The 27,895-nt window shown below is 39.5% G+C and overlaps 1 protein-coding gene across 2 annotated transcripts in view; it reads left to right on the top strand.

Moving 5' to 3' along the window:
* The window catches only part of COL28A1 (collagen type XXVIII alpha 1 chain), an 88,800-nt gene that overhangs the window by 46,715 nt on the left and 14,190 nt on the right, over nt 1-27,895 (top strand). Inside the window, exons 26-36 of one of the 2 annotated variants that reach the window (XR_009484029.1) lie at nt 5,029-5,097; nt 5,701-5,769; nt 10,783-10,851; nt 13,348-13,428; nt 13,510-13,545; nt 13,724-13,760; nt 14,065-14,619; nt 15,458-15,639; nt 19,053-19,269; nt 19,737-19,913; nt 20,864-21,011. Coding sequence is in view for 1 of the 2 variants with exons in the window: in XM_059818385.1 (XP_059674368.1) it covers nt 5,029-5,097; nt 5,701-5,769; nt 10,783-10,851; nt 13,348-13,428; nt 13,510-13,545; nt 13,724-13,760; nt 14,065-14,619; nt 15,458-15,639; nt 19,053-19,269; nt 19,737-19,906 (1,485 nt within the window). In the remaining variant the exon portion in view is untranslated. Of the gene's footprint in view, nt 1-5,028; nt 5,098-5,700; nt 5,770-10,782; nt 10,852-13,347; nt 13,429-13,509; nt 13,546-13,723; nt 13,761-14,064; nt 14,620-15,457; nt 15,640-19,052; nt 19,270-19,736; nt 19,914-20,863; nt 21,673-27,895 lie in introns of those variants that run through there. The other variant, XM_059818385.1, reaches the window with a different exon arrangement.

Here is a 27,895-nt window from a genome sequence, read left to right as displayed (position 1 = left end):
GAACAAGGCCTCCTGTGGTTGTGGGAGCTGGCTGTGATACAGCCTAAGGAGCAAGACCTTAGCATGTGCAGTCAGTCTAGTTCAGGCAGCCACATGTACAATCTCAGAGTGTTCTCGGGTGATCTGCATGGGTGTTCTAGGCTGGATAGGAAATGTGCTGCTGAAGTGAATCTTCCAGTGGACCCATTTACTGTGCTGTAGCTTCCAGACCAAAAAGAGGTCTGAGCGGATTTCCTTCAGATGAAGCTAAACTAGATGATCTGATCTGGAAGTGCTCTTCATGTACTTCTACTTCCAGCGGGTGATCAGTCCACAGGAGCAGATTAGGCAGGTCTCTGCACATTGCATACAGTGTAAACATCAGGTTGCAAATTCACTGCTATTGGGCCTGTAGCACTATCTGTTGATGGACACGTAGAGTTAGAAGCTGCTTATCAAGCAGAGGTTTCTACTCATAATAACCAGTTGTAGGGTAGATTCAGAATGCACCATATCCATGGGTTATGGAGAACTGGCATCTTGTTCTAGGAGAAGTTGTATTACAAAGAACCCTGTAGAGTAGCTGTCTTTGCAAGTAACACAACACAATTAGGGCAAATCATGCTCACATCAAATTTTGTATGAAAAATTTTGCGTGGATCTACAGATTTGATGGTGTTGCCGTGTGATATTACCCATCAACTCTGGCTGCTCAGATTAGTGCTCATCTAACAGTCACTGTCAGAAAATTAAAAAAAAAATCAAGAGTTAAAAACATCTGATAAAAATTTAATTTGTATTTTTTACTTTTTTGTGATGCACCTAGATTGGTGTGTTAATCCTACGGGGAAAAGTGCATATTGTTTCTGTAAGTGGTGAGCAGCTGTAGCTTTTGCAGTGTGTGACTGCTGCACCAAAGCAGGCATTATCCAAATAGATAGTCACATCTGTGATTTAGTTCTGTGCCACACTAGACATGGTGTAGAGTAGACTAGAAAGAAAGAAATTAAGTATATAAACATCTCTTCCCCCTCCCTGATTTTGGGAGGGAGAAGAACCGCAGAACTTGGTTCATAAAATGGACAGTCTTTTGGTTTTTTCAACTAAAATGTAAGTGCACTGGCTACCTTTCATCCCTTCCACATTAAAAAAATTAAGAACAGCAACAATCTCTGCTTATAAAAAAGAACATTTATTTGATAAAAGAGACTCATAAATTTACACACTAGTTAATTTGAAATTCCTTTGAGTATCATTATATAGGAATGTTCCACTCAGCTGAATCAGAGTTCTGTTCTCTCCACTTTCAGAAATGGCTCACATATGTGCACACTGCTGCATAGGAATGTTATGTATCAGAGGTCAAATTCACATGAAAACAAAATTGGAACATGTGGGATGCATTCAGTCCTGGCAGCACCCTATTTTCTGTAGCATTAAAACAGAAGCACATAATGTCAGAATACAATAAAAAATTGATTTAAAAGCACTGTTGCCAACTAGGAGGTGGGTTACAGGTATTCAAGAGCTAGAGCCCAGCACTAGAAATAAAGCAAGCTTCATTCTTAGTAACTGGATAGCAGAAGGATTATTAAAACCCCTAGCGTAGTCCCTAGTGCATGAACATTTGGGCTGGATCCAGTTGCAATACAAATAACTTTTGCAGCTTGGGCTCTGACTATTTGAACTAAAATGTGGAAAGTAGAGATGCAATGTCTTTTTTTTAATATGTTCTTCTTAGAAATACCATTATATCCACTAGTTCTCACTAAAGAGAGTATTGCGGTGTCTGTTGTATGTTTCAGTATCAAATACACGTTTCACAGTAAATGAGGTGTATATATTTGGAAGCCAATATTTATTTTTCAGGTGACCATTAGGTCATTTAGTGAATTTTCTTGAACAAATGGTATGGAATAGACATTGGAATCCCATAATTTGTACTGTCTTGATTCAGCTCTTTATTTCTTGTTTCAGTGGTGTTTTCCTAGTTCACTGTTTTGCTGATGGTGACAAGCTTGTCTACAAGCACAATACAGGAAATAAATTAGACTTCATCAAAGAACAGTACTAATCCTTCTTGAAATGAATTCCCTGGAGGACAGTTTAGTGTCACACCTTAGAAAAAAGAACTGCTCCACTTCGCAACTCATAAAGCAAAATAAAAGTCTTTTTCTCTAAGCCAAGAAATACAGAAACTTTGAGGATTACTATAAAGCTCTACAAAAGAGCTTTTCAGTGAGACATCTGGTATTAACTACGCATGTGAGGCTAAAATTCAATCCTTCACCTGCAACGACCCTGGGTAAGAATGTGTTACCCATGGGAGGAAGAGGCAGATGACTTCAAGTTACCCTTATGCTCTTTTTGGTCAGGGCTGGTCTAAGAGCAGGGTGTAGGTATATTGGATACTGGATCATAAGGAATCATTTACTTGTTTGGTAACCTCCCATTCAACTTCCATCATGGCAGCTTACAGGCTGTTTCACAGGCCACAGCAGCCCAGGATCTCTGAAAAAAACCTTATAATCAAAGCCTTATCTGTATATCCACCTCTTAGCTCTGGCACCTCTGGCAGGTTTCAGAGGGAGGCTTGAGCAGGGAAAGCCTTGGCTGCTCTGCGCAACTGCTCGTGAAGAGTTCTCCTGCAAACATCTTAAGTTTGTATTATGGTTTGCAGGGACACTGAGGACCAATCATTATTCCTTTGATAATAGATAGTACTAAACAGGAAGATGACTACATTTCCCAGTAATACGACAATCGCAAGCTAATTGTAAGAAAATGCATTGCAGGAGGAATTGAGAGACCGGGAATGTTTTAAAAGATCAGGAATATCTACCATTCATCCCACTGCAGAGGGGCATTTCCTGGCACCATGTACCAGACTTAAGTGCTACAATCTTTAAGTACTTAAGATTGTAACCTTTAAGAGTTTATAGCTAGAATTGGGGGGAAAAAAAAAAAAGGCAAAATGTTCAAGAGCATTGCCAATATCTTGTCTCTTTGCATTAGCAGGGAGGGTGTGATATAAAAGCCTTGGGTCATCTGAAGAAAAGTAACACTACTAAAGAGAGTAGCTCTCTCTTTAGTTCCCTTTTCTGAACCAGACTCGACGAAAAGAACAAACTCCCCTCTCTGATCAAATCTGAGGGAGAAATTTCCTCCTGACTGAACATGGCAATCAGTTTAACCCAATCAGCTGACACAGCAATTTAAAGCTAAGAGCATCCATGTACCATGCCTATGTCCTGACTCAAACACTCCAGTGCTTTGGAAGAAAGAGGAATTGAAAATAAATTCAGAAGCCAAATGTTACTTCAAGAAGGAAAGCATTATAAGCTCAGTCTAAGCCTTTGGATTCAGAGGTTCCCAGCTCTCCAAATCCATCAAACCTGAGCATAGTTTGGGCCCTAATATATTTACATAAATAGGACATATGTCAGAAATTAGCGTGAGAGTATCATAGTCATATATAAAAAACACAGATTGGAGTCATCTCTCATTAGAGAATGAACCTTGGGCATTTCACCTGAAAGCAGTCGTCGTGACTGCACACATTCTTCCCAGAAAGTAAAGGAAGTCAGTAAAAGATTCTGTACTTTTGTTTCCTTCCTTTTTAATCAGTTTGATATGTTGTTTTTTTTCACCTACTACAACTCAAGTGTCATCTGTGATTTGTGTGATTCATACTTGCACCTCTCACCTAGTTAGAATGCTCCCTTTGCAGTCACAGCCATTTCTACAGCTTTTCCGAGTGCAAAAACCAGTACAATGAAGAGTTTTTATGATGGGGTTTTTTTTTTTATTTTGTCAGGAAATACGATTTCTTCTTGGCTCTGTTGTTAAAATACTGGGTGATCAATAGCTTATCAGAACATTTCTTTCTTCTGCACTTGCCTGCACAGGCATAGGTTTAGGGACATTTGCTAAACCTGATTCAGAATTTTCTGCATCTATAACGTATCAGTTATAGATTTCTTTTTCCTTTTCAAACTGATGGGAGTTTTCTAGTAATCATGTGCTGAATGTGTGCCTATTCCTTCATTTGTACAATTATGGACTGAGGAAAACAACTCTGCCTCTTATGTCCCCATGCCTTCCCTCTGCAAGTAATGTCCCCTAACCCCCATCTCCTTTGCTGGGCTTGTCTGTAGCACGAGGGGCAGCACTGGGCTCAGCGTTCCCCACATTCCCTGTGGCCAGCCAGCTGCTGCCTTCTGTCTGCCTGCAGGTTAAGGATGAGCCATCTCTGGGTTTTTTTTCCCCACTAAAAGCATAAATTGAATCTCTCTCCTTTACTCAACCTCTGATTATCACCAAAACTATCGAAAATGAATATGCTCAAGGCCTCTACATTTCTGATTAATTTGGCTGAAATCAACTGATGAGTTCAAAATATACTGGGAGAAAAAAGAGGACTAACACAGACAAGCAGAAACACAGGCAGAGTATCACTTAAGCCTCAATTCCTTAAGAAATCAAGCTAAACATATATGCATTAAGGCTTTTTAAGAAAACAAAGAGAGGGCTGTTCTTTTTGTTCTTCTATATCAATGCTATTAAAATTCATTTAGTTTTTATAAACACATTAGTTTGACAGTTCTGGAAATTAAATGTCTCTAGTTTCAGAACAAGCACAGTATCAGTAAAGGGCATGATCACTGTTGTGTCCCACTAGTAAGCTTCCTGTCCATCCTGGTAAGCCCCTGCAGAACGTGATGGAAAAATGGTATTGTTTCCAAATGAGTTTGCTTTTCTCTTTCTTCTGTAGCTGATAAGTTTGCAAATTAGAGTCCTAACTCTGTTGGTGATTTTGATCACGTGGACCTTTGCTTGGGGAATAACGTTCTTCACCTAGAGCTTAAATAATGTGGGTGCCTGTATTTTGGGGGTTTTTTTTATATCTATCTATAAAGCAACTGTTTATGTATGTAAAGTTTGTTTTGCTTTTTAAATTCAGTAGTGTGACTGACTGCTTTGTAAGTGGATGAGAGATGTAACAGTTGATAGGTCATAAATTACTGACATTTATGTGACTATTTTCAGGGAGACCGTGGAGTGAGAGGCTATCCTGGGCCCCCAGGGCCACGGGGAAGCGGAATGGTTGGTCCCAAGGTTGGTGCGATGCATTTTGAAATGTTAGATTAGCCTGCCTCCAAAGCACAAGGCCTTTACTTGGCTTTGACTGTATCGACACAAATCAGCAGGTGCTGCTTTGGCTTTTTTCTCTTCCCCTCCCTCTTACAATTTGCTGAATGGCGGGTGCTCCCAGAGACTGTGGCACCACAGGGGCTGGGCATATGTAGATGGTGCACAGGAACTAACTCACATGCCTGGCAGATTTACTTGTGCTGGGTTTTATTGCTCTGGTCCTTTGTGCCTCTGCTGTTGTGCCTCCCTTGTGTGGAGTGATTGCACGAAGCTGTTGTATAAAGATGGTTTCTGTTGGTTTCTACCTGGGAAAAACTGGGAAAAGTATCACACTGTGTCATGGGCAAATTTTATTCTTTAATTATCTTCAGCTTAATTGTTCCTTTGCTTTCCTGGGAATTTGCCAAGGATAATTACTAAGGCCCACCATGAGAAATCATAAACCAAAGAAGAATCAGAACTATAATCACTTTTTGCTTGCAGTGACTTTGGGATGGCTTCCTTCGTGTTACCAGGAATAGAGTGTACTTCCTAATTATTCTTTTTTTGCCCCACTGACTGTTACAGGGTATTATGGGACAGAAAGGCTTGCCTGGTCGACCTGGCCCCCCTGGTGACAGCATACCAGGAAGCAAGGTAATCCAGTTTCATGTGATATCTGTCCAGTTTCTTCTCAACACTGTCTCTTAAGGAGATTCATTGTCCGTTTTTCTCTTTGCCACTGAGTCAGTGAACTTCGGCAAATGTTCATTGTATATTTAAGTTTCTTGTTCATAAGGTATGTAATATTTACTTTAACTGTTGAGTTTTCAGTATTGGTGGCACCCTATTGCTTTCCTATTATTCATGTCATTACAAATATATTTAACCTGGGAAAAAAGTATCATCTCTGCCACATCTTACTGATTAACTTAGATTTAAAGGACGCTACAAAGAAAACATCCAGGGTTTTCTCTGGATGCCCTTGTACAAGCCAGTAACAGAGATCTACCATGTCAAAATAAGTCAAGCAACACATACAGGAATATAAAAGAAATTAGCCGGTCTCCCACATACTCTTCATCAGGTTTTTACTCACCCAGTTCCAGCCATAACCACAACGTCTCTCCTTATAAGGAGAAACGCAAACATGGTAACATATTCTGAACATACAAAGTTAGTAAATGGCCTTGTCACAAATGTGTGGAAGACAATTCTTAAAACTGGAGGCTCTAGTGGAGAACAACCCAAGTTTCTCCTAGTTATTTCTCTTATATCAGTGTGCTTAAAGTTGAGCATATGATCGAATATTTCCCTGGATCAGGAGGATTGTGCTCAGCTCTCCAACTCTAGGTTATCAAACCACCAGTGATTCAGTAAAAGGGGCACTGTTTTAGCTGGGTTAGGAAAGATGCCTCTCTATACTGCAGTTGGCTGTAGACACTAAAGCCGCCAGGGAATTCATTGACAAAATAGGCTTTTGTTGGAAAATAGTGACACGCTGAAACAAAACAAAAAAATCATTAAAATGTACCTTGTTGGCAAAATGTTTCAGAGGAGAACCTTTCTTTGGTTCAGCATGGAATTACTTCATACAAGCTTTACCAAAAAAGCACCAATTCCTTCTGAATTTGTTTTGTTCAGTACTTGCTCTGATTCCAGCTTCAATGTCTTCTATTTTTATGTTCATGTTCAATCATTTCCCTTTTTACACTGCAGAGAGCCCTTCCTTTTTTCACTGTGAGGTGTTTCATAGCATAAAACCATACTTTACTGTGTTCTTTCTTTTCTCCTTATTGTAGAACTCTCTTTAACAGATTCTGATTTATTTTGTGTCAGGACTTTCCTAGATACAGATCTCTACATGGTTAGAGTCATGACTGTCTACACCTTTGGTTCTGATCTCTTTGCAGTTTTCTTCTATATTAATTATTATCAGTAACCACAAAGCTATTACGTATTTTAATGTGAGGGCATAAGGAACTTTTCTTTTCTCTTCTTCCTTTGTTTGCTGAATCTCTGAAGGTTCTTTGCTCTATTCTGTGGAAAATAGAAAAACTTCTGCTATCTCTGTATGGCTTTATGGTATAGGAAAACTATTTCCTGCCTGGCTTTAATAGACATTTCTGGTGTGTTTCCAGAATCTAATGCTTGGGATATATCTTTGTTAATTCTGTGGGTGTGTGAGGTTATTTATAAAAATGCAATTGCCATTCTGAACAGAAATGTTTCAGCAATCAAATGCATCTGATGGTACATGAAAAAATATACAGATTATATAATATTTTTTCTGTTCCTGAAAAAAGACAAAGGTTAGTCAAAATATGCTCAGTGTGTACATATCCATCCATCTCTCTCTCTCTCCATATAGATACACATAGAGTTTTGGATGTTATGTTGGCACTTCAGTGCATAAATATCTAAAGCATATTTTAGAAGTGTAGAGAACTCAGTTTCATCATGGAAGTTTTCCAGTGGAATAACACAGTCCACTGACACACACAAACAAAGGCATGTTTGTAATGTAAGGATGTAGAATTTAGGGATGTAGGAAAGTAACATGTGCTCTGGCTATGGAAGGTCTTTGTCTTTGGGTTTGAAACCAAAACTGTAATGATGTGGTGGATCAAACTCAGCTGGTGGTGTTTCTGTAGCATTTCACAAGTTGTGTAGGTACAGTCTTGTCACTTAAATTTTCTTCCCTTAACAATCGCTTTTTGTAATTATGATTATTTTTATATAATTATTAGGAATAACTTCTTTCTGAATAACTTTGGCAACTCTCTTGCTCCTGTAGTACCTGTTTCCTCCATACGCTGATGCTTGTTGAGCTTCTGTCTGTCTCTTCTCTCCTTCTATCTCTTCACAGCCATGTCAAGCTTCATTCTTTTTGGCCAGTCTTCATCAGCTTAAAGTTACTATACTCCTGCATTTTTTTATATATATACATAGACCTTAGTCTGCATATGTTAAGAACAGAATGTCAAATATGAGATGGTTTTTGAGTAACTTTATGTTGATAGCTACATTCACAGGTCTTCTTTTTTTATGCTTGGTTTCCTTTCAAAACCACAGTCTAGACATTTTCAGATCTGCACTCAGTTCATAGAATGACATTTTTACATGGAAGTTTGCTTATTGATCAGTAATCTAGCAGGATATTAGGGTCAGGGATCCAAGGGTCTGCATTTTTACATGCATACCACTTTGGTTTTTATGATAAGGCTGATGGTCAAGTTTGAATTTAATTATGTACGTGGATTGAACTGGCAAAGCAATAAATATTTTTAAATTAATACAGCATGCTTCTTGGTTTTTACTAAATGTTCAGTTATGGTATCTATGATAAATCCTTCTTATGTTGATTGATTGCACAAGTAGAGGAAGCAGGATTTGGTTCTGCAGTTGACGTTTTAAAGGATAAAACTCACATGTGTGCCTGTGAGAAATGTCAGCTGTACAAGTATGAATTTTTTTAGAACAGTAGGTCTCATTCAGTTTTCATTGCCTGAACACCATCCTAACAATGTCAAATGGGCTGTAACAAATGGCAGCAATAAATCTATAGTTTTGTCAGATCTGACGTTTATTATTATTGAAGGACCACTGGAATACACAGCATATCCTAATTCTGGTTCATACGTATGTGCTCTGCAGATCTGCAAAGGTGTTAATCAGGAAGCTGTGTGATGACCCTAGTCAGGAAGGATAGTCAGTCTCAGTGGTGGACAGCAAGCATTGAAACAAGCTGGCACACTGTTTCACTATGTTTAAAAGCCATTTGCGTTAATAACCTACATGAAGGACCCAGGAACCACAGTCCTGCTAAAAAGTCACTTAAAGTAAATTAGATTAAATAGTCACTGTGCGTTCTGCAACAGTGCAAAATAAATTGCCTTGTGGAGCCCATTGCCTTAGGAATATTCCCTATTTGCAGGAATATTTTTTTTTTCCCAGGTAAATCAGCTGTGTAATTTGGTGCAGCACAGTTTCTTTTCCAGTCTCTAGAGTCTACGTAACGGTGTCTGAATTTTTGCTGCTGTAAGAAATTGGGGAGAGGGGAAGGGCAGAAGTTCTGCTTACAGAGGCAAGAGGCTGCCAGTTAGCAGGTCAGTGATAGGTAGCCCCGATGACAAGTGGAGCATTTTAGCTCCCTAAGTTAGGGCTAGTGAGCCAAGAGGCTCCTGCAGGGCAGGGCCGTAAAGGCAGTGCTCCAGCGGAGACGTGAACAGTGGAGGGCAGTGGGTGCCCCATGCCCATCATGGGGCAAGACCACAATGGACCTGTGTGCAAGCACAATCTCCCATCTTGGCAGGATCTCAGTCAAATCTGGAATTTGGACAGGGAAAACCATCCATGGACCATGACTCGTAGTATACTGCCTCTTCTAGGAGCTGCATCTCATTGTCTTAACTCCTGGTGAGCTCACAACTCATGGGAGACAGTACAAGTTCCTTGAGTATAAGGAAGAGCAGTTTGACTTGGCTGTGCACCGTGCAGTACCTTCTCTGCCTGCAGAAATCCATAAGCCCCTATCCAGCACAGCAGGAATGGTCAGTGGTCAGTCCTTCTGCACTAGTGTGCCTTTGGTGAAGGCTGGAGTCTTGATAAATTTGGAAACATTTTTGTATTTCTCTGCCCATTATGAGCAATATAACCCCTTTAGGCCTATTTGTGAGCAGCTATACAAGTATTAAAAGATGCTTTAGTGACACAGTCTGAGAGCTCTTGACTGAAAAATAAATCTAACTAACCTCGTACTTGCATCTCATAGGCTAGGTTTGGTACAGGTGATGCCTGCTCTTGATGTCATTGACATTCTCTGGAGCTGGTTTTGGTATCTGCACCGGGCACTGCTGTCACATGAATTATGTATGTAATGTGGATTATGGTGAAGCATTTATGTACCAGGGAATATACTAACCTCTAGCTGTGTTTGAAATGTATACAGCAGTTGATCTGGGGGGAAAAAAAAAAAAAGTGTTACCCTGTTAAATAAAGCAAGAAAGTTTCTGGGAGCCAGATGCTGTGAAGGATTTTCTGTACATATTTTACAACAGCTGTGTTTTATAACATGTTGTATGCCAACACTGCTAGCATGAACATGCTTTTCAAGTCTGTGTGCGTGCAGCAGGGCATGTGTAACAATCGTTATAAACAAATTTGAACTTTGTAGCTGGACTGATACTGTCTTTTGAAGTATCAGCAGAAAGATGTTCTGCTCTCCACATTGTGAAAAGCAGAGATGTCTTTTTATTTACTTAAGATCAGAAAAACTAAGTCAACCCTGCAGAGATTCTGGGTGTGTATTTCCAGAGAAACTGTGTGTGGGACCTCATTTTACTGCTTGTAGTCTGGATGAATAACTGTCTGAGCCTCAGTGAGGTTACTTTTTCTTGCATCTGTTTCAGTGAAATGACAGTATTTCATTTAATTAATCAGGAATAAATTCTTCATTATATACTTTACAAAGGCTTCATGTGTGTCCTGAATCATACCCAACTGCTTATTTCTCCAGCTTCAGACCACTTCTGTCTTGAAAATTCTGTGCTTCATTGAATAATACAAATATCTGGCTTTCTCTGTGATGCAGCATGTTATAAAGTGAATAGATACAGCATAGGTTTTACTTCAATTTTCAGTTAAACTTACTTTCCATATTCTGTTCAGGGAGAAAAAGGAAATCAAGGTTTTCCTGGACTAAAAGGATCAATAGGAATTGGCCTTCCTGGACCAAAGGTAAATCATAGGTTTGCAGTAAGGAAAAAAAGGTAGTTTCTTCTTCCTTTAGTGCTTATTTGGTGTGACAGGTCTTTGAAGATAAATAGAAGGTAAAGACTAAAGACATTGCCTTGTATAGCTAACAAGGTAAGTGCCTACTACTTACTGTCAGCTTTGGTGTCTGTGAAAATCCTAATTGTCTTTAAGGACCAGGCTCAGAAGTAGGATCTAGAATGAAGTCATACCTGTTAGCAGGAGAATAATATTAGTCAAATTACATATTCAGTTGTCTTAGATATTTTTCAGGTATTACAAAATGTCTTTTTATTTGCCAAGCTTTGACAAAAAAAGAATTGCTTTTTGACTAATGTCTTTAAGGGCTTTGTTTTATTTGACTCATCTTTTTACAATGAATGATTGAAGCCCAAGCTTGAATCTTTTCTTACTGAACAATTTCCTAGTGGATACAAAAATGGTAAGAATTTCCTACACATAGCTATTTCCATTTAACAAATTTTGCGCAAAGAGAATTTAAATACTTTGGCTATTTATTAGTGATTTTCAGATGTGCAGCTTCTGATGGGAACAGTCTAGCCAAAGGAAACCAAGGCTCATGGTCAATGTGGATGTGCAGACCAACTATGTGCATACACAAGTAAGAACAGTGTGCCCAGGCGGAATGAGCATTGATGTAAATGCATGATGCAGTACACCACCTTTAATTCACAGCATATGCCTGGGCCAGCTGGGCAGCCCCTCTGCAATAATTACACCATCACTGAAATACTGAATTTATTATGAAGGATCTGTCTGGAAAGCCTGAAGAAAAAAACCATGGCAGTCTTCATGGGAGAGCAAAGATGATCAGGCTCCCTAATTTTAAGAAGTTACCCCAATAAGAGTTCAATCCCTTCTGTAGTCACCTGAGGCAGGCAGTACCCATTCAGAGCCCCAGCCACTTGTTGTCTGCAGTAATGATGTTCATGGTACTATGGTCTACAGTAGCTCACCTTATGTAGCACTTTCTCAGACTTCTGTATTATTCAAGCTAATACAGCTTGGAGCTTTTATGCAACAGTGAAGATATATCAAGCTCTTTCACAGAGATTCCAACTTCTGCCTCCCAATTCTGTTTTCTCTCAGATGTCAAATGCTACATAGTATAATAACTATTGCAATATTTTCACTGTTCTTCATATTCATCTTGACTAATCTTCATGACCCGATGTAAATCTCTCCAAATACAATTTTTCTGTTTGCTGTTAATATAGCAGACTTGTCACAGATTAAAAGTAATGGTTTAGTTCAGTAGGAATTTCATATAGGTGCCAAACACCAAAGAGATCAGGTTTTAGTATATGTATGTATAAGAGCGTAGCAGCACCACTGTAATCAGTAGATCATATTTGCTCGCCCTTATGCTGCCATTAACTTTCATGAGGTTAGATTCAATTCATGGACAGGTAATGGAAAGTAATATCCTTTGCTGGATATTATGATTTTGTGAAATAAATAGAATAGAAACTATCTTCCAAGAGCTTACTTAGGGGAGACGGGTTTTCTTAATGCTGTGGAGGCACTATGTACAATTTTCAGGTTTATACCAGTTTGAATAAGATCAGAATCAGTCTGAGAGTCAAAAGGGTTCCTTAAAATTGATAGCAATCACCAAAGTGAGTGCTGTAATGCAGGAGGTATCTATGTGATTCCGTTGGCTGGCTAATAATAAGGAATAATATCAAAATGGACAGTAATCTAGATAAATTTCTAAACTTTGAAGTTTCAAGTAAAAGGTAAGGTGGTCAGTAACTTCCAGAGAGAAGTAAAAAACTGTGCTGCACAATCTCCTTCTTGAAGAAATGTCTAATTTAGAACCTGAATCTTTTGATAGCATGTTTCAGACCTGCGTTATGTGAAAACTGTCTCTTGAAATGCCATAATGTTGAACTTTTTCTCTTTTTGGAAATCAAAAGGTCTAGTCACTTGGGGAAAAAACTGCAGAATTGCTTGCGAAGGTATTTTCCAATGGATGTAACAGTCCAAGCATGCCTTTTCCTCTGTTCTTTGCAAGCTCCCAATTTTTTGTGGGGGTTCTATACAAAGCTGGTGTGAGTTTCAGTACATTGGCTGATCTGAGGCAGTAACGTCTCTCCATAGGTCTGAATTAACATAGCTCCAGTATAAACGTTGTTTTAGAGTTCAAGAAAAATCACAGAAGAGTAAAAAATTATGTATTCTTGACATTTGCATAAAGATGTCTTTACCCCTCACTCCTGAATTAAGGTAATTTTTCATAGAAATTTCTTAAAGATTTTTTTACTGCCCATCTTGCTTTCTCTGAGAGCCTGCTTTCAGATGTTCTCTTCATAATACATACAGGATAAACCAGCCACACACACACACAAAAAAAAATCAGAAAATTTATCTTAAAAAATCATTGAACCATAACTCCAGCTCTGGGTATCAACAAAACTGGAGTTACTGTATTTGTTTCATATGGTTGTTTTAAATTAGGGAGACTATGGAGATAAAGGTGATCCAGGGAGCAAAGGTGCCAAAGGAGAGATTGGAGACCCAGGACTTCCAGGACCAAAGGTAAAACACAATTTCATATTACTTAATTTTATACAATAGAAATTTGGCTTTTGTTAATTATCTCACTCTACACGTTTTCAGGGAATTTGGGGAAGAAAAGGTGAACCTGGTCTTTCGGTATGTACATGAATTAATTTAATAGATAGGAGTTTATTTTGGGAAAATATTTAAAGGTTATTTGATGTTACACAAGGTTGTTTATGGGGCATTGCATTGCCTACATATTTTTAAATAAATAGATTTCAGCATAATTAAAACTAGAACACACAGCAAATTATTTGATACTCTTTTTCAGAGAGAAGAAGTTATCAGACTTATCAATGAAATATGTGGTAAGCGTTCCAGTATGGAAAAAAAATAGTTCTAATAAAACACACTAAATTTATATTGACTGAATGGAATTGTCCTCTACATATGTGTGTGTGAGGATACCATTGATGTAAAAACAATGCTCACTATGTTGCCAGTGCTATACTAGAATTAATTTGGTCCAGCTCTGTTTCTATTTACCAGTATCAGTAACTAAAAATTAATTCATTAATTGAGCTTTAACTGACTGTAAATCTGATACATCAGTTAAATTCTTTTGTATGAAGGTGGTTTCTCATAAAATGTCTGAAATGGTTATCCTTCTAGGTTGTGGTATCAGATGTAGAGTAACACCACTGGAACTAGTATTTGTCATTGACAGTTCAGAAAGCGTTGGACCAGATAACTTCAATTTTATCAAAACTTTTATGAAAACAGTCATTGACAAGGTATCAGCCAACCACGCTACAGCCCGCATTGGCATTATCAACTTCAGCCATAAAGTGGAGTTGGTATCTTCTCTGAAGCAATACACAACCAAAGAATACCTGAAATCAGCGGTTGATAAAATGCCCTACTTAGGAGAAGGCACCTACACAGCTTCTGCTATCCAAGAAGCCATTCAGTTATTTCAGGCAGCACGCCAGGCAGTAAGAAAAGTGGCTGTTGTAATAACAGATGGACAAGCGGACACTCGTGATAAAGTACAACTGGATACCGTAGTAAGAGAGGCCCATGCTACGAATATTGAGATATTTGTCATTGGGATTGTTCAAAGGACTGATTCTCATTATGATGATTTTCTGAAAGAAATACAGCTCATTGCAACAGACCCTGATGAAGAACATGTTTACCAGATAGATGACTTCATGACGCTTTCAGGTAAAAGAAACTATTTTAGTAAGAGGGAACTTGAAATAAGCATATGAGAGTTTAGCCTTTCCCATAGCAAGATGAGGCAGCCTGCTGAATGGCAGCTTATGCTTCTTTTGGATGCAGCTTGCTCTTCTGTTTCTCTTCATTCACAAGGGAATGGGGTCTGATAGTACATTGTATATTTCAAACTGTGGCTTGAAAAAATTCTGTGGCCACAGCTGGAATCAGGAGAAAATCCAGAGGAAACCTATAATGAGCCATGCAAAAAAAAATACATTGATCTAGACTAACCACAGACTAGCCCTATAAAGTATATTTTTCCTGAGCATAAACTTATTTTGCTATGCTGAGCCTGTGGATGGAGTTAAGTCTCCAGTGAGACGAGCATCCAAGCTAAGGTTCTGGTCCCAGCTGGAATTAAATTTAGGGCTCTGACTCAGGCTCCAGCATTCAACATAAAAGTATTCCCAGTCACTGAATTTTTTTTGTGCAGATAAGTAGAATGTGTCGCCCCGTTTTTCCTTCTTACACATAAACACTTTCTTTCCTTCACTCTGTTTTTTTTTCCTTCACTGTTGAGCTATGACTTCTGCTTAAAAAAAGGACTTGGTATTTTTATTGTTTCTTCTTAAAAGAACAGAAGGGCCTTAAAATCAAACAATTCAGAGAGTGTGTTACTTTATTACTTCTCATTTGCATTTTGACATAACTTTAGAAGATGGTCTTTCACAAGTCACTATCATTAAAGATTTAGGGTTAATACTGCACTAAAAGGTTGTGGTGAATCATTATGACTTTTTTTGATTACCCTTAATAAATGTCATCATTTTGTTGATCTTTTCAGCTCTTGAAAATAAACTGATCACAAAAATCTGTGAGAATGAGTCTGAAGTCTACACCAGAAAAGAGAATGTTTTATCTCCAAGTCCAGAATCTGAAATTGCTAGTGAAGATACTAATAGCCAGTTACCTAAGATGACTACTTCAGAGATTTATACGCTCCCTGCAGAAGGAATCAATTACACAGTAAGTAAAGAAGTAACAGTTATCAAATGTTTCTAAAAGATGTGTGTCTTTATTTGAATTCAAATACTCTTTATTTCAGCATTCACCAGTCTTTTAATATGCAAATACGTCATTTGGCTAGACCAAAAGATTTGAACAAAACTTTTAGAGTGAACTTACTTGTTGAGAACAGAAGCTTACAGAAGGAAGAGGGTAATACTGTTTCTTAGTTGCAATAAATGCCAACAGTCCTCATAATTTTTGTAGTTCTTATTCATCTTAGAAGTGAGTTAGAAATCTTACAGATACATCTCTGTTGAAGCAGATACATAGTGTATAAGGCATTTATTTATGTGCAAGCTGATTGTTAGTACAATGCTTCTTGTCATGTTCACGCACTTCCCAGGTGTTATTAAGCCTTGAGTATTGTTTTGCTTTCCACATTGGGCTCTACTTCTAGGACTCCTCATTCATGTTACTCTTCATTCTCCAGCTTTAAATTCCTCCTGCACTGCATTGGGGTTCTGCCCTCCAACATGGTGCTGCTGCACAGATAGATTGGACAGGTGGAGTTTTAATGCAATAGATAAATATTTTCTGCAGATGTGCATCACCTTAGTTCCCTTATTAGGTCTTTGGTATTTTTCAGCCACTGTCTTAGTATTGGAGTAGGATATTTGTCACCTTTACAGTATATTGGCATTAACTCTCTAGGGTGTTTTTATTGCTTTGCCTAAAAATAGCTGATGATAAAAACTGAGCATTGCTTGCCCCTATAAGCTGTTGAATCAACTAAAATATTTAATGTATAAACCTCTGTAGCTGCATGGAATGGATATAGTGGACCACAATACTGGTATTTAAATATTAAGTGAATTGAATACAGATTGGAGCTAATTAAATATTACTGACTTACTGTGGAGGAGTCAATGGATTAGCCAATATTAATCATTTGGATTATTGTTTATGTAATATCATTGATAATTAAATAGTTCACTTCCAAAATTCAGTTTAATCTCTTTGACTAAGAGCTCCCTTAGTAGGTGTGATTGATTTAGGTTTGGGGCTTGTAATACCTCCAGACAGATCTGTGTGACACTGAGGGTGAATTTTGACATTCTGTATCATTAAGAAAAATAAATGTAAACCTGGATTTATAGGTGCTGACTATAAATCGTGTGATAAGTATCACAGATAGGATTAGTTCTAAGTGATTAGATGCTCACACACTTGGTTCTGGCTGGCCATGGTTATAGTTAAACCTTCAAAACTGTTGAATTACTATCAGAAATACACACAGCCTTTTTGTAGACCTGGAGAAGAAATGCAGTATGCAAAGGACTGGATGAATTGTTTGCACATTTACATTTCACCTAGACTTCAATTTTCAGAGTCACCATGACTGAAGAGTTTTCTTAAACTGACTGTGTCAGTAGTGGCCTGTAAATGGGGAAATATTGAAGTTCTCAGTAGGCAATCAATGTGTGGGATTAATGCAGTCATTTGTACTATACTGTATTAAGATCCTTGCAAATCTTCTTCAATATACTAAAACGCTAGAGAGGCAAATTTCTATTCAAGTCTTAATTTGAAGAGGAGGGTTGGTTTCTTAACACTTTGTGGTGGGTTGACCCTGACTGGATGCCAGGTGCCCGCCAAAGCTGCTCTATTGCTCCCCTTCCTCAGCTGCACAGGGGAGAGAAAATATAACGAAAGGCTCATGGGTTGAGATAAGGAGAGAGAGATCACTCACCATTACAATCATGGTCAAAACAGACTCGACTTAGGGAAATTAGTTTAATTTATTACCAATCAAAATCAAAGTAGGATAATGAGAAATAAAACCAAATCTTAAAAACACCTTCCCCCCACCCCTCCCTTCTTCCCAGGCTCAACTTCACCCCCGATTTTCTCTACCTCCTCCCCCCGAACGGCACAGGGGGACGGTGAATGGATGTTGCAGTCAGTTCATCACATGTCGTTTCTGCCGCTCCTTCCTCCTCACACTCTTCCCCTGCTCCAGCGTGGGGTCCCTCCCACGGGACACAGTTCACGAACTTCTCCAATGTGGGTCCTTCCCACGGGCTACAGTTCCTCACGAACTGCTGCAGCGTGGGTCCTTTTCACAGGATGCAGTCTTTCAGGAACGGACTGCTCCAGCATGGGTCCTTTCCATGAGGTGCAGTCCTTCAGGAACAGACTGCTCCAGCGTGGGTCCCCCGCGGGGTCACAAGTCCTGCCAGCAAACCTGCTCCAGCGTGGGCTCCTCTCTCCATGGGTCCACAGGTCCTGCCAGGAGCCTGCTTCAGCATGGGCTTCCAACGGGGTCACAGCCTCCTTCGGGCACCCACCTGCTCTGGTGTGGGATCCTCCATGGGCTGCAGGTGGATATCTGCTCCACCGTGGACCTCCATGGCTGCAGGGGCACAGCCTGCCTCACCATGGTCTTCACCACGGGCTGCGGGGGAATCTCTGCTCCGGCGCCTGGAGCACCTCCTCCCCCTCCTTCTTCACTGACCTTGGTGTCTGCAGAGTTGTTTCTTTCATGTACTCTCACTTCTCCAGCTGCCCTTGTGCAGTTGGTTTCCTCCTTCTTAAATACGTTACCCAGAGGCGCTACCACCGTCGCTGACTCGCTCGGCCTTGGCCAGCGGCGGGTCCATCCTGGAGCCGGCTGGCATTGGCTCTGTGGGACACAGGGGAAGCTTCTAGCAGCTTCTCACAGAAGCCACACGTGTAGCCCCCCCACTACCAAAACCTTGCCACGGAAACCCAATACACACTTCTATCAAGGTAAAGTCTAAAATTTCCATGATGAGCCACTGGCTGTTAGCTAGAAATAGGGAAATGGGTGATTTGTCACTTGGCTTGATACAGGCAAGGACACATCTATGAGACAATCTTATTAATAGCATGTGGTTCCCATAACACAAGTTTTGGAAATTTTTGCTCAAGGGATTCCACATCTAAAAAGATCTTTGGAGGAGCATAATGTACATGTGTTTTTCTGTCAATAACAGGTACCTTGTTCCTCCTGCCTGCCATTTCCCATTTCTTGACAGGTTGAAGATGTCAGATCATTCCCAATGAGCGTACTAGATGTTAAGAAGCACTGATTTACCCCGGAGTTCCTTCCATTTTTGTTTTATTTACATTACAGACTAAGCAGTGACTGAAATTTTGCTTCAACAGAATGAATTCAGCTTACTGACTAAATTGAAGGCATTACTTTGCCTTTTCATTCAGCTCTCAGTGTCATGAATTATGGTCATGTACTGAATAACCATTAGAAGGAGGTCCAAACCTCCTGCTGTTAATGGTATTTTTTCACACATTATTTAGCAGAAGTTTCCTACATAATTTTCTCAATTTTTTCTCTTAGCATCTGAGCCCAGACAGAATTTTAAGTTACAAGATTTTGACTCCTTTTGCAGCTTAATCCACCACGGACCAGATATACTGAGCCACTGCCATCTGCTCAGGATCTCACTGTGACCACCTCTGCTCACAGAGAATCAAGTTTTCCCCCACTTTATGACAAATCTGAAATCAGACCTCAGAGTCCAGCTGTCAATCCTTTGTTCAAAGTAACTGCTACTGAAGATCACCACCTAACTGTGTTGCAAACACAGATAGCAACAACCCAAAAAGGTAAGTAATAAATACTGCCCTCAGGTATTGGGTAGCAAGTCTGCAGCAAAAAAACCAATGAGCAAACCCCACTCCCTCCCCCAGTATAGTTACTAGATTTTATAACTTTTTGTTTATCTGGGTGCTCTGTCTGCATGCATCACACACAGTGAGAGCCAGATTTTCAAACCCAGATGACAAACAACCCTTGCGTACCAATTGTGTGCTTAGGTATTTAAAGAGAAGCTTGGTTCTTACATCAGGATTTAGGCAGTCTCATTTCAAACTGATCCTGTATTTGTTTAGGCCTGTTCAGGTAACTCATTAATAGAAATGGAATTTGGCTAAAATTTGAGAGAGGCATTTATACTCTCAGGCACTGCAAGAAAGAAAAAAAAAAAGGGATGCTTTTCTTACTGAATGAGGCACTTACGGATAACGTAACTTAGCCCCAGAATCCAAGCTAACTTTTACTGATATACTTTCAGATCCAAGGTGCTTTGAACCTCTGAAACCAGGGGATTGTCGGGACTACGTGGTAAAATGGTATTATGACAAGAATGGCAACTCTTGTGGCCAGTTCTGGTACGGAGGTTGTAATGGTACCAACAATAGATTTGAAACAGAAAAAGAATGTCGAAAAACCTGCACTGATTGATGAATAAGTAAGTTGTCTCCATCAGGTCCTCCTTCAGTCACCTCTTTTCCAGGCTAAAAAGATTTAGTCCATTTAAATGTCTCCCATACTACACATACATATTATATCATCTTTTATACCTTTGATCAACCTTGATATGTTTGCCTGAACCTTTTTGAGATGGTGGGACTGGAAGTCCACTTGGTAGTCATGGATTTATACAGTGACACAGTGAGGTTTTCTACTTTGTTCTCTATTCCTTATCTTACAGTTTCTAACACTGTATTTGATTTTTTGACCATTACTGAGATTGGAGGTGATATTTTCATAGATCATAATTCCAAAACTTCATCTATAGGATAAGCTGAGAACCCATCTTATTATATGTGAATTTATGATCATTTTTCCCCTTGCATATTATTTCACATTTATCAAAACTCTGTTTTCCTTTTCCACTCACAGCCTATGCAATCAATATCACAAGATCTTTCTGCAATTTCTTGCAGTCACCCCTTTTCTTTACTACTTCAGAGTAACACCATGTTGTCACCTCACTTTTTACTCCATTCTCTAGATCACTTACACCTATATTGAGTAAGACAGACCATAGCTTAGATCCTCCAGTGACTTCTTTCCACTGACCATTTATCCCCTTTCCTTTGTATTACTCTTTTCACCACTTATAAATTAGAAGACTGTCCCTCTCAAACAAGTATAACTTTCCTTTGGGGAGGGACCTTAGTTTTAGAAATCAAAGCAGACTATACTAACTGCCTTAGGTTAGTGAGTGAGGCATGGACTTGCAAGAGGTTGCTTATCAGTAGTACATAAATTCCTTTACAAAAGCCATATAGCTCATTCCCAGTAAATTGTACTAAATACTCATTTCATCTTTCAGTACAGGAAAATTCTATTGAATAGCAGCATGTGTTTTTCCGAACATTTCAGGAAAATTAAACAATTCCTTATTTCTTCTAGAAATGACTGCTGTTTGGAGTTTTTAAAGCTGGAAGTTCATGTGTATTGAGGAAGAACTGACTGAGAAGAATCTGAAATTATGTGTTAACACGAATATATTACTACCACACTCTACTGCTTTCCCCACTCTACTGCTTTCCCCACTATGGTATACACATTAACTTACAATCACACATACACACACACAGGAACATATGCCTTTTCCCTCCAAATTTATATCAACTTGTTACTACTACATGTGGCAATAATAATATTCTATTCTTAGGATTAAAATGTCAAAAGTGTTTACACTTAGCATTTAATGACAGAGGTCTCTTAGAAGAATAAAATATGCTCTAGTTTTAAACAAGAGTAAGTGATTCCTGAAATAAGCACTCTTAATACAGCATTTAGAGACATAAATTAAGATTTCCAGTAATTGGAGTACCTCTTTGGAATGTAAATACCACAGCTATAGCTAATTAGAGGGGGTTTTTTCACCCCCGATTAAAGCACATTTGGATTAACATCAATATAATCTTTTCAATTATAAAAAAGGTAGGCGTTTCATTCAGAATTACATTAAAAACAAGATTCTTCATGTCCTTTAGGCTAGTCAGTACATTTCAATTTCTCAGGGCCTCTGTGTTAAAAAGTTATTTCACTCTAATATATGGTATTAAATTAAAAAAGGGAAAAGTATGGAAAGATGTATACAAATGTTTACTTATATCCTTTCTACTTTTAGCCATAATCCTATATGAACATATCATTAAAATTGAAAATTGCGAGCATGTGATTAAAATGGAAAGCAATATCTGATAGAGTCATGCATTGTTATTTCTTTGCAAACAAAAGACTAGTATCTACACAGGCAGTATGGACAATTCTTGATATGTTTAAACAATTGCTTGCACAATTTTTCACCACCATGTAACCAAATGATAGCATGTGCCATGCAAAAAGAACTTGTTTGCAGCAGACAGGATGCAAAATTGATTCTATGGAAAGACATGCTTGAAGTACAGTGTAAAAGTTTTTAATTTTTTTTTTTTTTCAAAAAATCTGGCCTTGTTAGTGATTTTCAAATTAGAAAAGAAAAAACTGACAGCAGCCCCAAAAGAACATCCTGCTCTTATTATACTCCGAACTTGTACTACGATCACACACACAAAAAAAAAACTGAGGGGCACAATTATGTTCTGCGTGACACAGAACAGTAAAACTCAAGGAGTTAAATGGAGTTAAATCCAGTTGGTAGCTGGTCACAAATGGTGTTCCCCAGGGCTCAGTACTGGGGCCAGTCTTGTTTAATATCTTTATCGATGATCTGGAGGAGGGGGTCGAGTGCACCCTCAGCAAGATGGCAAATGACACCAACATGGGTGGGAGTGTTGATCTGCTTGAGGGTAGGAAGGCTCTGCAGAGGGATCTGGACAGGCTGGATCCATGGGCCGAGGCCAATTGGATGAGGTTCAACAAGGCCAAGTGCCGGGTCCTGCACTTGGGTCACAACAACCCCATGCAACGCTACAGGCTTGGGGACGAGTGGCTGGAAAGCTGCCCTGCAGCAAAGGACCTGGGGGTGTTGGTTGACGGCCGGCTGAATATGAGCCAGCAGTGTGCCCAGGTGGCCAAGAAGGCCAACAGCATCCTGGCCTGTATCAGAAACAGTGTGGCCAGCAGCAGTAGGGAGGTGATCGTGCCCCTGTACTCGGCGCTGGTGAGGCCGCACCTCGAATACTGTGTTCAGTTTTGGGCCCCTCACTACAAGAAGGGCATTGAGGTGCTGGAGCGTGTCCAGAGAAGGGCGACGAAGCTGGTGAGGGGTCTGGAGCACAAGTCTTATGAGGAGCGGCTGAGGGAGCTGGGGTTGTTCAGTCTGGAGAAGAGGAGGCTGAGGGGAGACCTCATCGCCCTCTACAACTACCTGAAAGGGGGTTGTAGAGAGGTGGGTGTTGGTCTCTTCTCCCAAGTAACGAGTGACAGGACAAGAGGAAATGGCCTCAAGTTGCGCCAGGGGAGGTTCAGGCTGGATATTAGGAAAAAGTTCTTTACTGAGAGAGTAGTGAAACATTGGAACAGGCTGCCCAGGGAGGTGGTAGAGTCACCCTCCCTGGAGGTATTCAAAAGCCATGTGGATGAGGCACTTAGGGACATGGTTTAGTGGTGGACTTAGGAGGGTTAGGTTTACAGTTGGAGTTAATGATCTTAAAGGTCTTTTCCAACCTAAATGATTCTATGATTCTGTGAAGGACATTACCTTGTACTATGTGTCCTGTGATATTGTGAAAATGGACTCAGTGGTGTAGAGCAAAAGTCAAGCCGTTGAAATCTAAAACTAGTTTCCTTTCACAGAAAAAAAAAAAGTAAAATTTGACACAACTTTTAATAAGTCTGTTAAGGTTTTTTGCATCAGAAAAATAAATTGTTTCAAAGTATACACCAAATGATATAGATGGACTCCTGTGATAAACAAAACCAGCTACATAAATCTGGACATAAGCAGCAAATAAAATAAAAGGTCAAGTAAAAGGTTTCAAGCAAACAAATTGCCTACTAGCAGTGCAAAAAGCTCATGGAAGGAATCAAACCACTGTTCAGTAGTAAAGCCAATGCCATCATACCAAGAATATCAATGCCCTGGAGACCTTTAATAATGAACAGATGTTTAAAACAAGAAGAGAGGAATAAACACAAAGTTTAGGGAAAAAGAGCAAGAGGGATAGACACAATGATGCTTTCAAACTGGCTAGAAAGAGTGGATTCAAAACTTAAAACACAGTGTTAACATACTGTCAAACTTGAAAGATGTATTGAGGGTCATTTTTTTCTAGGCTAGGTCTCAAATCCAGTATTCAGAATTCATTTCAGTTATATGACAAAGGCAATGTGAGAAATATTAAAAGAAAGAGGCAGTGCGAACATTTTTAAGAAAAAGATCAGCACAAAATATGACCCTCAAAAGAAGAAAAAAATCATCTGAAGAAAAAAAAAAAATCACCAGCATCCCCCCCTTCCCAAAAGGGCCCTCACCCCACAGCAGCCTGGAGTCAGTAACGGTAAATGTGACATCCTACTGTTCAACAGGAATGATTCATTGCACTGATACAGGCAAGCAAGTTACTTAAGTTGGAGACATAGATAGATACAGATAACTAGAGAGACAGATAGCTAGATATATACAGGGATAGAGATACATATCCAGATGAAGATACAAAGAAAAGATCTTTTCCTCCAGGAAAGATGAAAAATTTTCACAGTGGATTACCTTATGGATAGCTGTAAAAAACCTCTGAGTATAACAGGTTCATTCATCCACTTCATTTCACATCTACCAGGAATATTTTAGGTTTAGCTGCTGCTGGGAACCTACAGCAGTCTGGGAATTTGCAGAATCTTTCGAATCTGTTCTAATCTTCTGTGCCTGGGCAGTTGCTTCAGGGATGGGATTAGCTGTTGTGTTCAGCTCCAGATCTCCAGACAAAGAGATACATCTTGTCTAAGAAATACTGGGGTTAATGAATTTGGGAATAAATGTGGAGATGTAAGTTATGGGTGTGCAATAATATCTTCTGTAATATTTAGTGCAAACCTTTCTGGTAAAGCTGACAAGCTTTAATAAGTACAAATAGTTACACCATTTGCTATGTAACTGCTAAAAATAAAAAGAAGCAGTTGCTCTTTAACATGCATACAAGGAATCTTCTTAATGCAGTTAAACCAGTGTGATCCAGAAGGTCACTGCTTTCTTTTCCACTTTCATGTAGAGTTAACTAAACCTTTTGTAGCAAAGAAGCAGAAGTGAAGGCTATAAAGGTTTTTTTAAAAGTTGTATGCTGTTGAAATCAGATTATCCTGAAATAAGCATCCTTTTCTATTCAGGTCTTTCTGTGAATCCCCAGACTGCAAACCCTGAATGTATGCTCTGGTATTTAGTAAACCATGAAAAAGCACATAAATCCCTGCTTAAAGAACAACTCTTCTCTAGATCTGTATTGGCACTGACTGGCAGCATTGGCTCCTGTGTCTCCTCACCCAGCTCCGCATCCTCAAGGGTGTCATGGGTCAATAAACCAGGAGAGGGCACCTCTTGCCCAATGTCCACTGCTTTATTCTCAAGTTGTATAAAATCATAAAACATCATTACTAACTTGAAAGCATTAGTTTCCACTGGCAAACAAACCAACCCTTTATTTACATCACAGGCAAATTTTAAAAGCAAGAATAGTTTAATCATGAAATCCTTAAATCTTCTGCTAGACCAGGCCAAATGCTATAAACCATAAAAGCTAAAAATGGTTGAGAATAACAGGGGCTTTTCTTTTGTATAGAACTGACCATTATAAGGTGATCCTTGCTTCTAACAGTTCAGAAAGAGACTCGGAAAATTAGCAAGAAAATAGTACCCCATCAGCTCATTGTACAGCGGCAGCAGCTTTTCACTTTGAGAAACTCTACCAGTCTCTTGCTAACAACTATCAAGTTGAATTCATCTTTTGCCTTAAGGCAGTTCAGTCGCTGTCTGTCCCTAGGGCCCATTCAGACTGTATAATAACGCTGTCTCTCATTGACCCTCCTGCTGTCTGCACTCCTCCATTTCTTCTACATCTTCAAATTTCCTCTCTGTTACCCTAAATTGACTGAAGATAGGCAACATTTCCTGCACTGCAGTTTCAAACATCCTCAGAAAACTGATTACCACATTTCCTCATTTGGAAGTTGCTGTCAAAGACTTTCCGGGGCGGGGAGGGGGGGGAAGGAAAAAAAAAAAAAAAAAAAAAAGACTTTACTGGTAGCATGGCTGAGACCAGCATCCACTTTTTTTAAAGAAAAATTTTATGAACAGTATCTATTTATCGCAGCATTCCTGAACTTCTCTTGCTTAGCTGCTTTCTTAGCTCTTTTGGTGCCATCTGTACATACAGCACACCCTTCTCGAAGCTTGCAAAGGCATCCAGCTCACAGCACATAGTTTAAAGCAAGTTCTCACAGGTAACTTGATGAATTTTTTAAAAAGATCTTTTATTAAAAACAAAACAAATAACTCCTCTTCCTCCACCCCTCAGTGAAAAGGCCAGATCTTCATGGGCAGGTGTATGGGCTGAGACACCCTAGGCTTCACCTGCAAGTACAGCAACTTTTCTAAGATCTTCTGACACATGAGATACTGTAGGTCCAGCACTGAGATCTTTGACATCCCCATTATCTACTGGTATTCCTCCTGCAGCTTCTTATCAATTGTCCTTTATAATCATTTCATTCTCCTCAGGCTTACTTTTTACCTTCCCAGTTGCAGAGCTCTTCCAGCTGCTGCTGAAGCTGAATCTGCAGCAAATCGAGGTTTTGAAATTGCACAGGCAAACGTAAGCAGACATCTCAGCGATCATACTTGGTAGCTAGACAAAAAAAAAAGTATAAATTGTATTTAGTTACTAGATTTTTACTTGAGACGGCCTTAAATATAAGTGTCTTTATTTCCAGGAGTATTATAACATCTTTTAGTAGCGACAGAATCAGGTCTAAGCTTCAGGGATAAATGAAACCCAGATGTTGAGCCAAATTCTACTTAAGCTTGGCTTTTTTTTTTTTCTAACCAGGAATATGTAGAAATTCAGCCAAATGAGTAAGTCTCTAAAACGTGATCCATAAAGACTTTCTATTTTGGCTTTCTAGCAGTACGTAAGACCTATTTTAGAGCAATTTCTAAGACGAAAGGAAGAACACGTGGGCTCTTACTTGTCTCACAAGGGGAGGGAGAAGGGAGATTTTTGCATTTTATTGGCATGGCAAAAGGGATGTCTCCAACATCTGGCACGGTTGACCCTGGGGCACAAAGAAAACTATTTCATATTGTAAAAATAATGGTAGATAAGAGTTTTGACAAGAAAAAGTCTGGCAACCACAAAGGCCAACATGTGAGTAAACCCCTCAAAAAAGAGTTTTGGACTAGCTTTAAAATTGTTGCAAACTCAGCTAATCCCAGGTGCTGCTGGAAGCGTTGGGGCTGGTGCTCCTCTCTCAGCAGCTTAAAGCTTTCAGGACACTTTAAAAAAACCTGCCAGAGCAGTAAATTAAATGAGCAACAATTCAGGATGTGCCTTGGTACGTCCCCTTCAGTAGCAGGGCTGGGGAAGAGGGGCTGCAGGGGAGAGACGGTCAGCACATGGAAGGCATCGATTCAGAGAAGGATTTCAGGGATTTTGTGGCCTGGTTGCTGCCGGCTGGTCAGGGGTGCCCCGGGCTGGCTGAGCACACAGGCACGGGTGTGGAGAGCGGGGCAGGGGAGGGAGGCTGGGGACAGTTAGTAGTGATTTTTCCATGGAAAGCAAATAGCTAGTAATTCTTCTGAATTACCATCATGACATAATTGGCAATTTCAGCTGCTTCTTATTTCATTCAGGGCAACTCCCTAGTGCATCGTGTTTTCTCAAAGGATAGCTTCTATGAGTTGTAACTACCTTGTAAATTAATAGGTAGAATATATTTCTACTGACCAGAAAGGCTGTATTTTCCAATTAATTCAAGCATAATGAGATTCACATATAAAATCGAAGTTTGAAAATTAATATTTTCATTGCAATGACCCTCAGACAACTATGACTGGGACTCCATCAGGCTGCACACTGCATAACTCTGCAGATCATAAGTTACTTGAGGCACAGGCTGCCAAAATACACGAGTCGCTGTAATAAGCAGAAAGCATACTGACGAGAGCAGTGCTGGAGGCAGAACTGCGCTCTGCCTGAAGGGAATATCACGTTTGCAAGTAGAATTCTTCAATTTTTGTTCTGGATGAACTGTACAATATAGTCAACCAAAAGTCACAGTACTCACTGGATATTCCAGAGTGTACAGGTTAACTTGTGTGAGTGAAAACCATTCTTTGAGCTAGATCCTTGAGAATTTAGTAGTCATATCTCAGGCTGGTTAGAGATTTTCTGACACGCTCAGTGATGCATTGGATTTGTGTACAATTCCTAAGCTGGTTGAAACTTTCTTTGTTAAGAGGAGAAAATCACCCAAGAAAAGTTCCCTTAAGTAAGTTAACGT

This window comes from Gavia stellata, chromosome 6, assembly GCF_030936135.1.
Source record: "Gavia stellata isolate bGavSte3 chromosome 6, bGavSte3.hap2, whole genome shotgun sequence".
Classification (NCBI taxonomy): Eukaryota; Metazoa; Chordata; class Aves; order Gaviiformes; family Gaviidae; genus Gavia; species Gavia stellata.
This window is presented reverse-complemented; position numbering and strand designations above follow the sequence as displayed.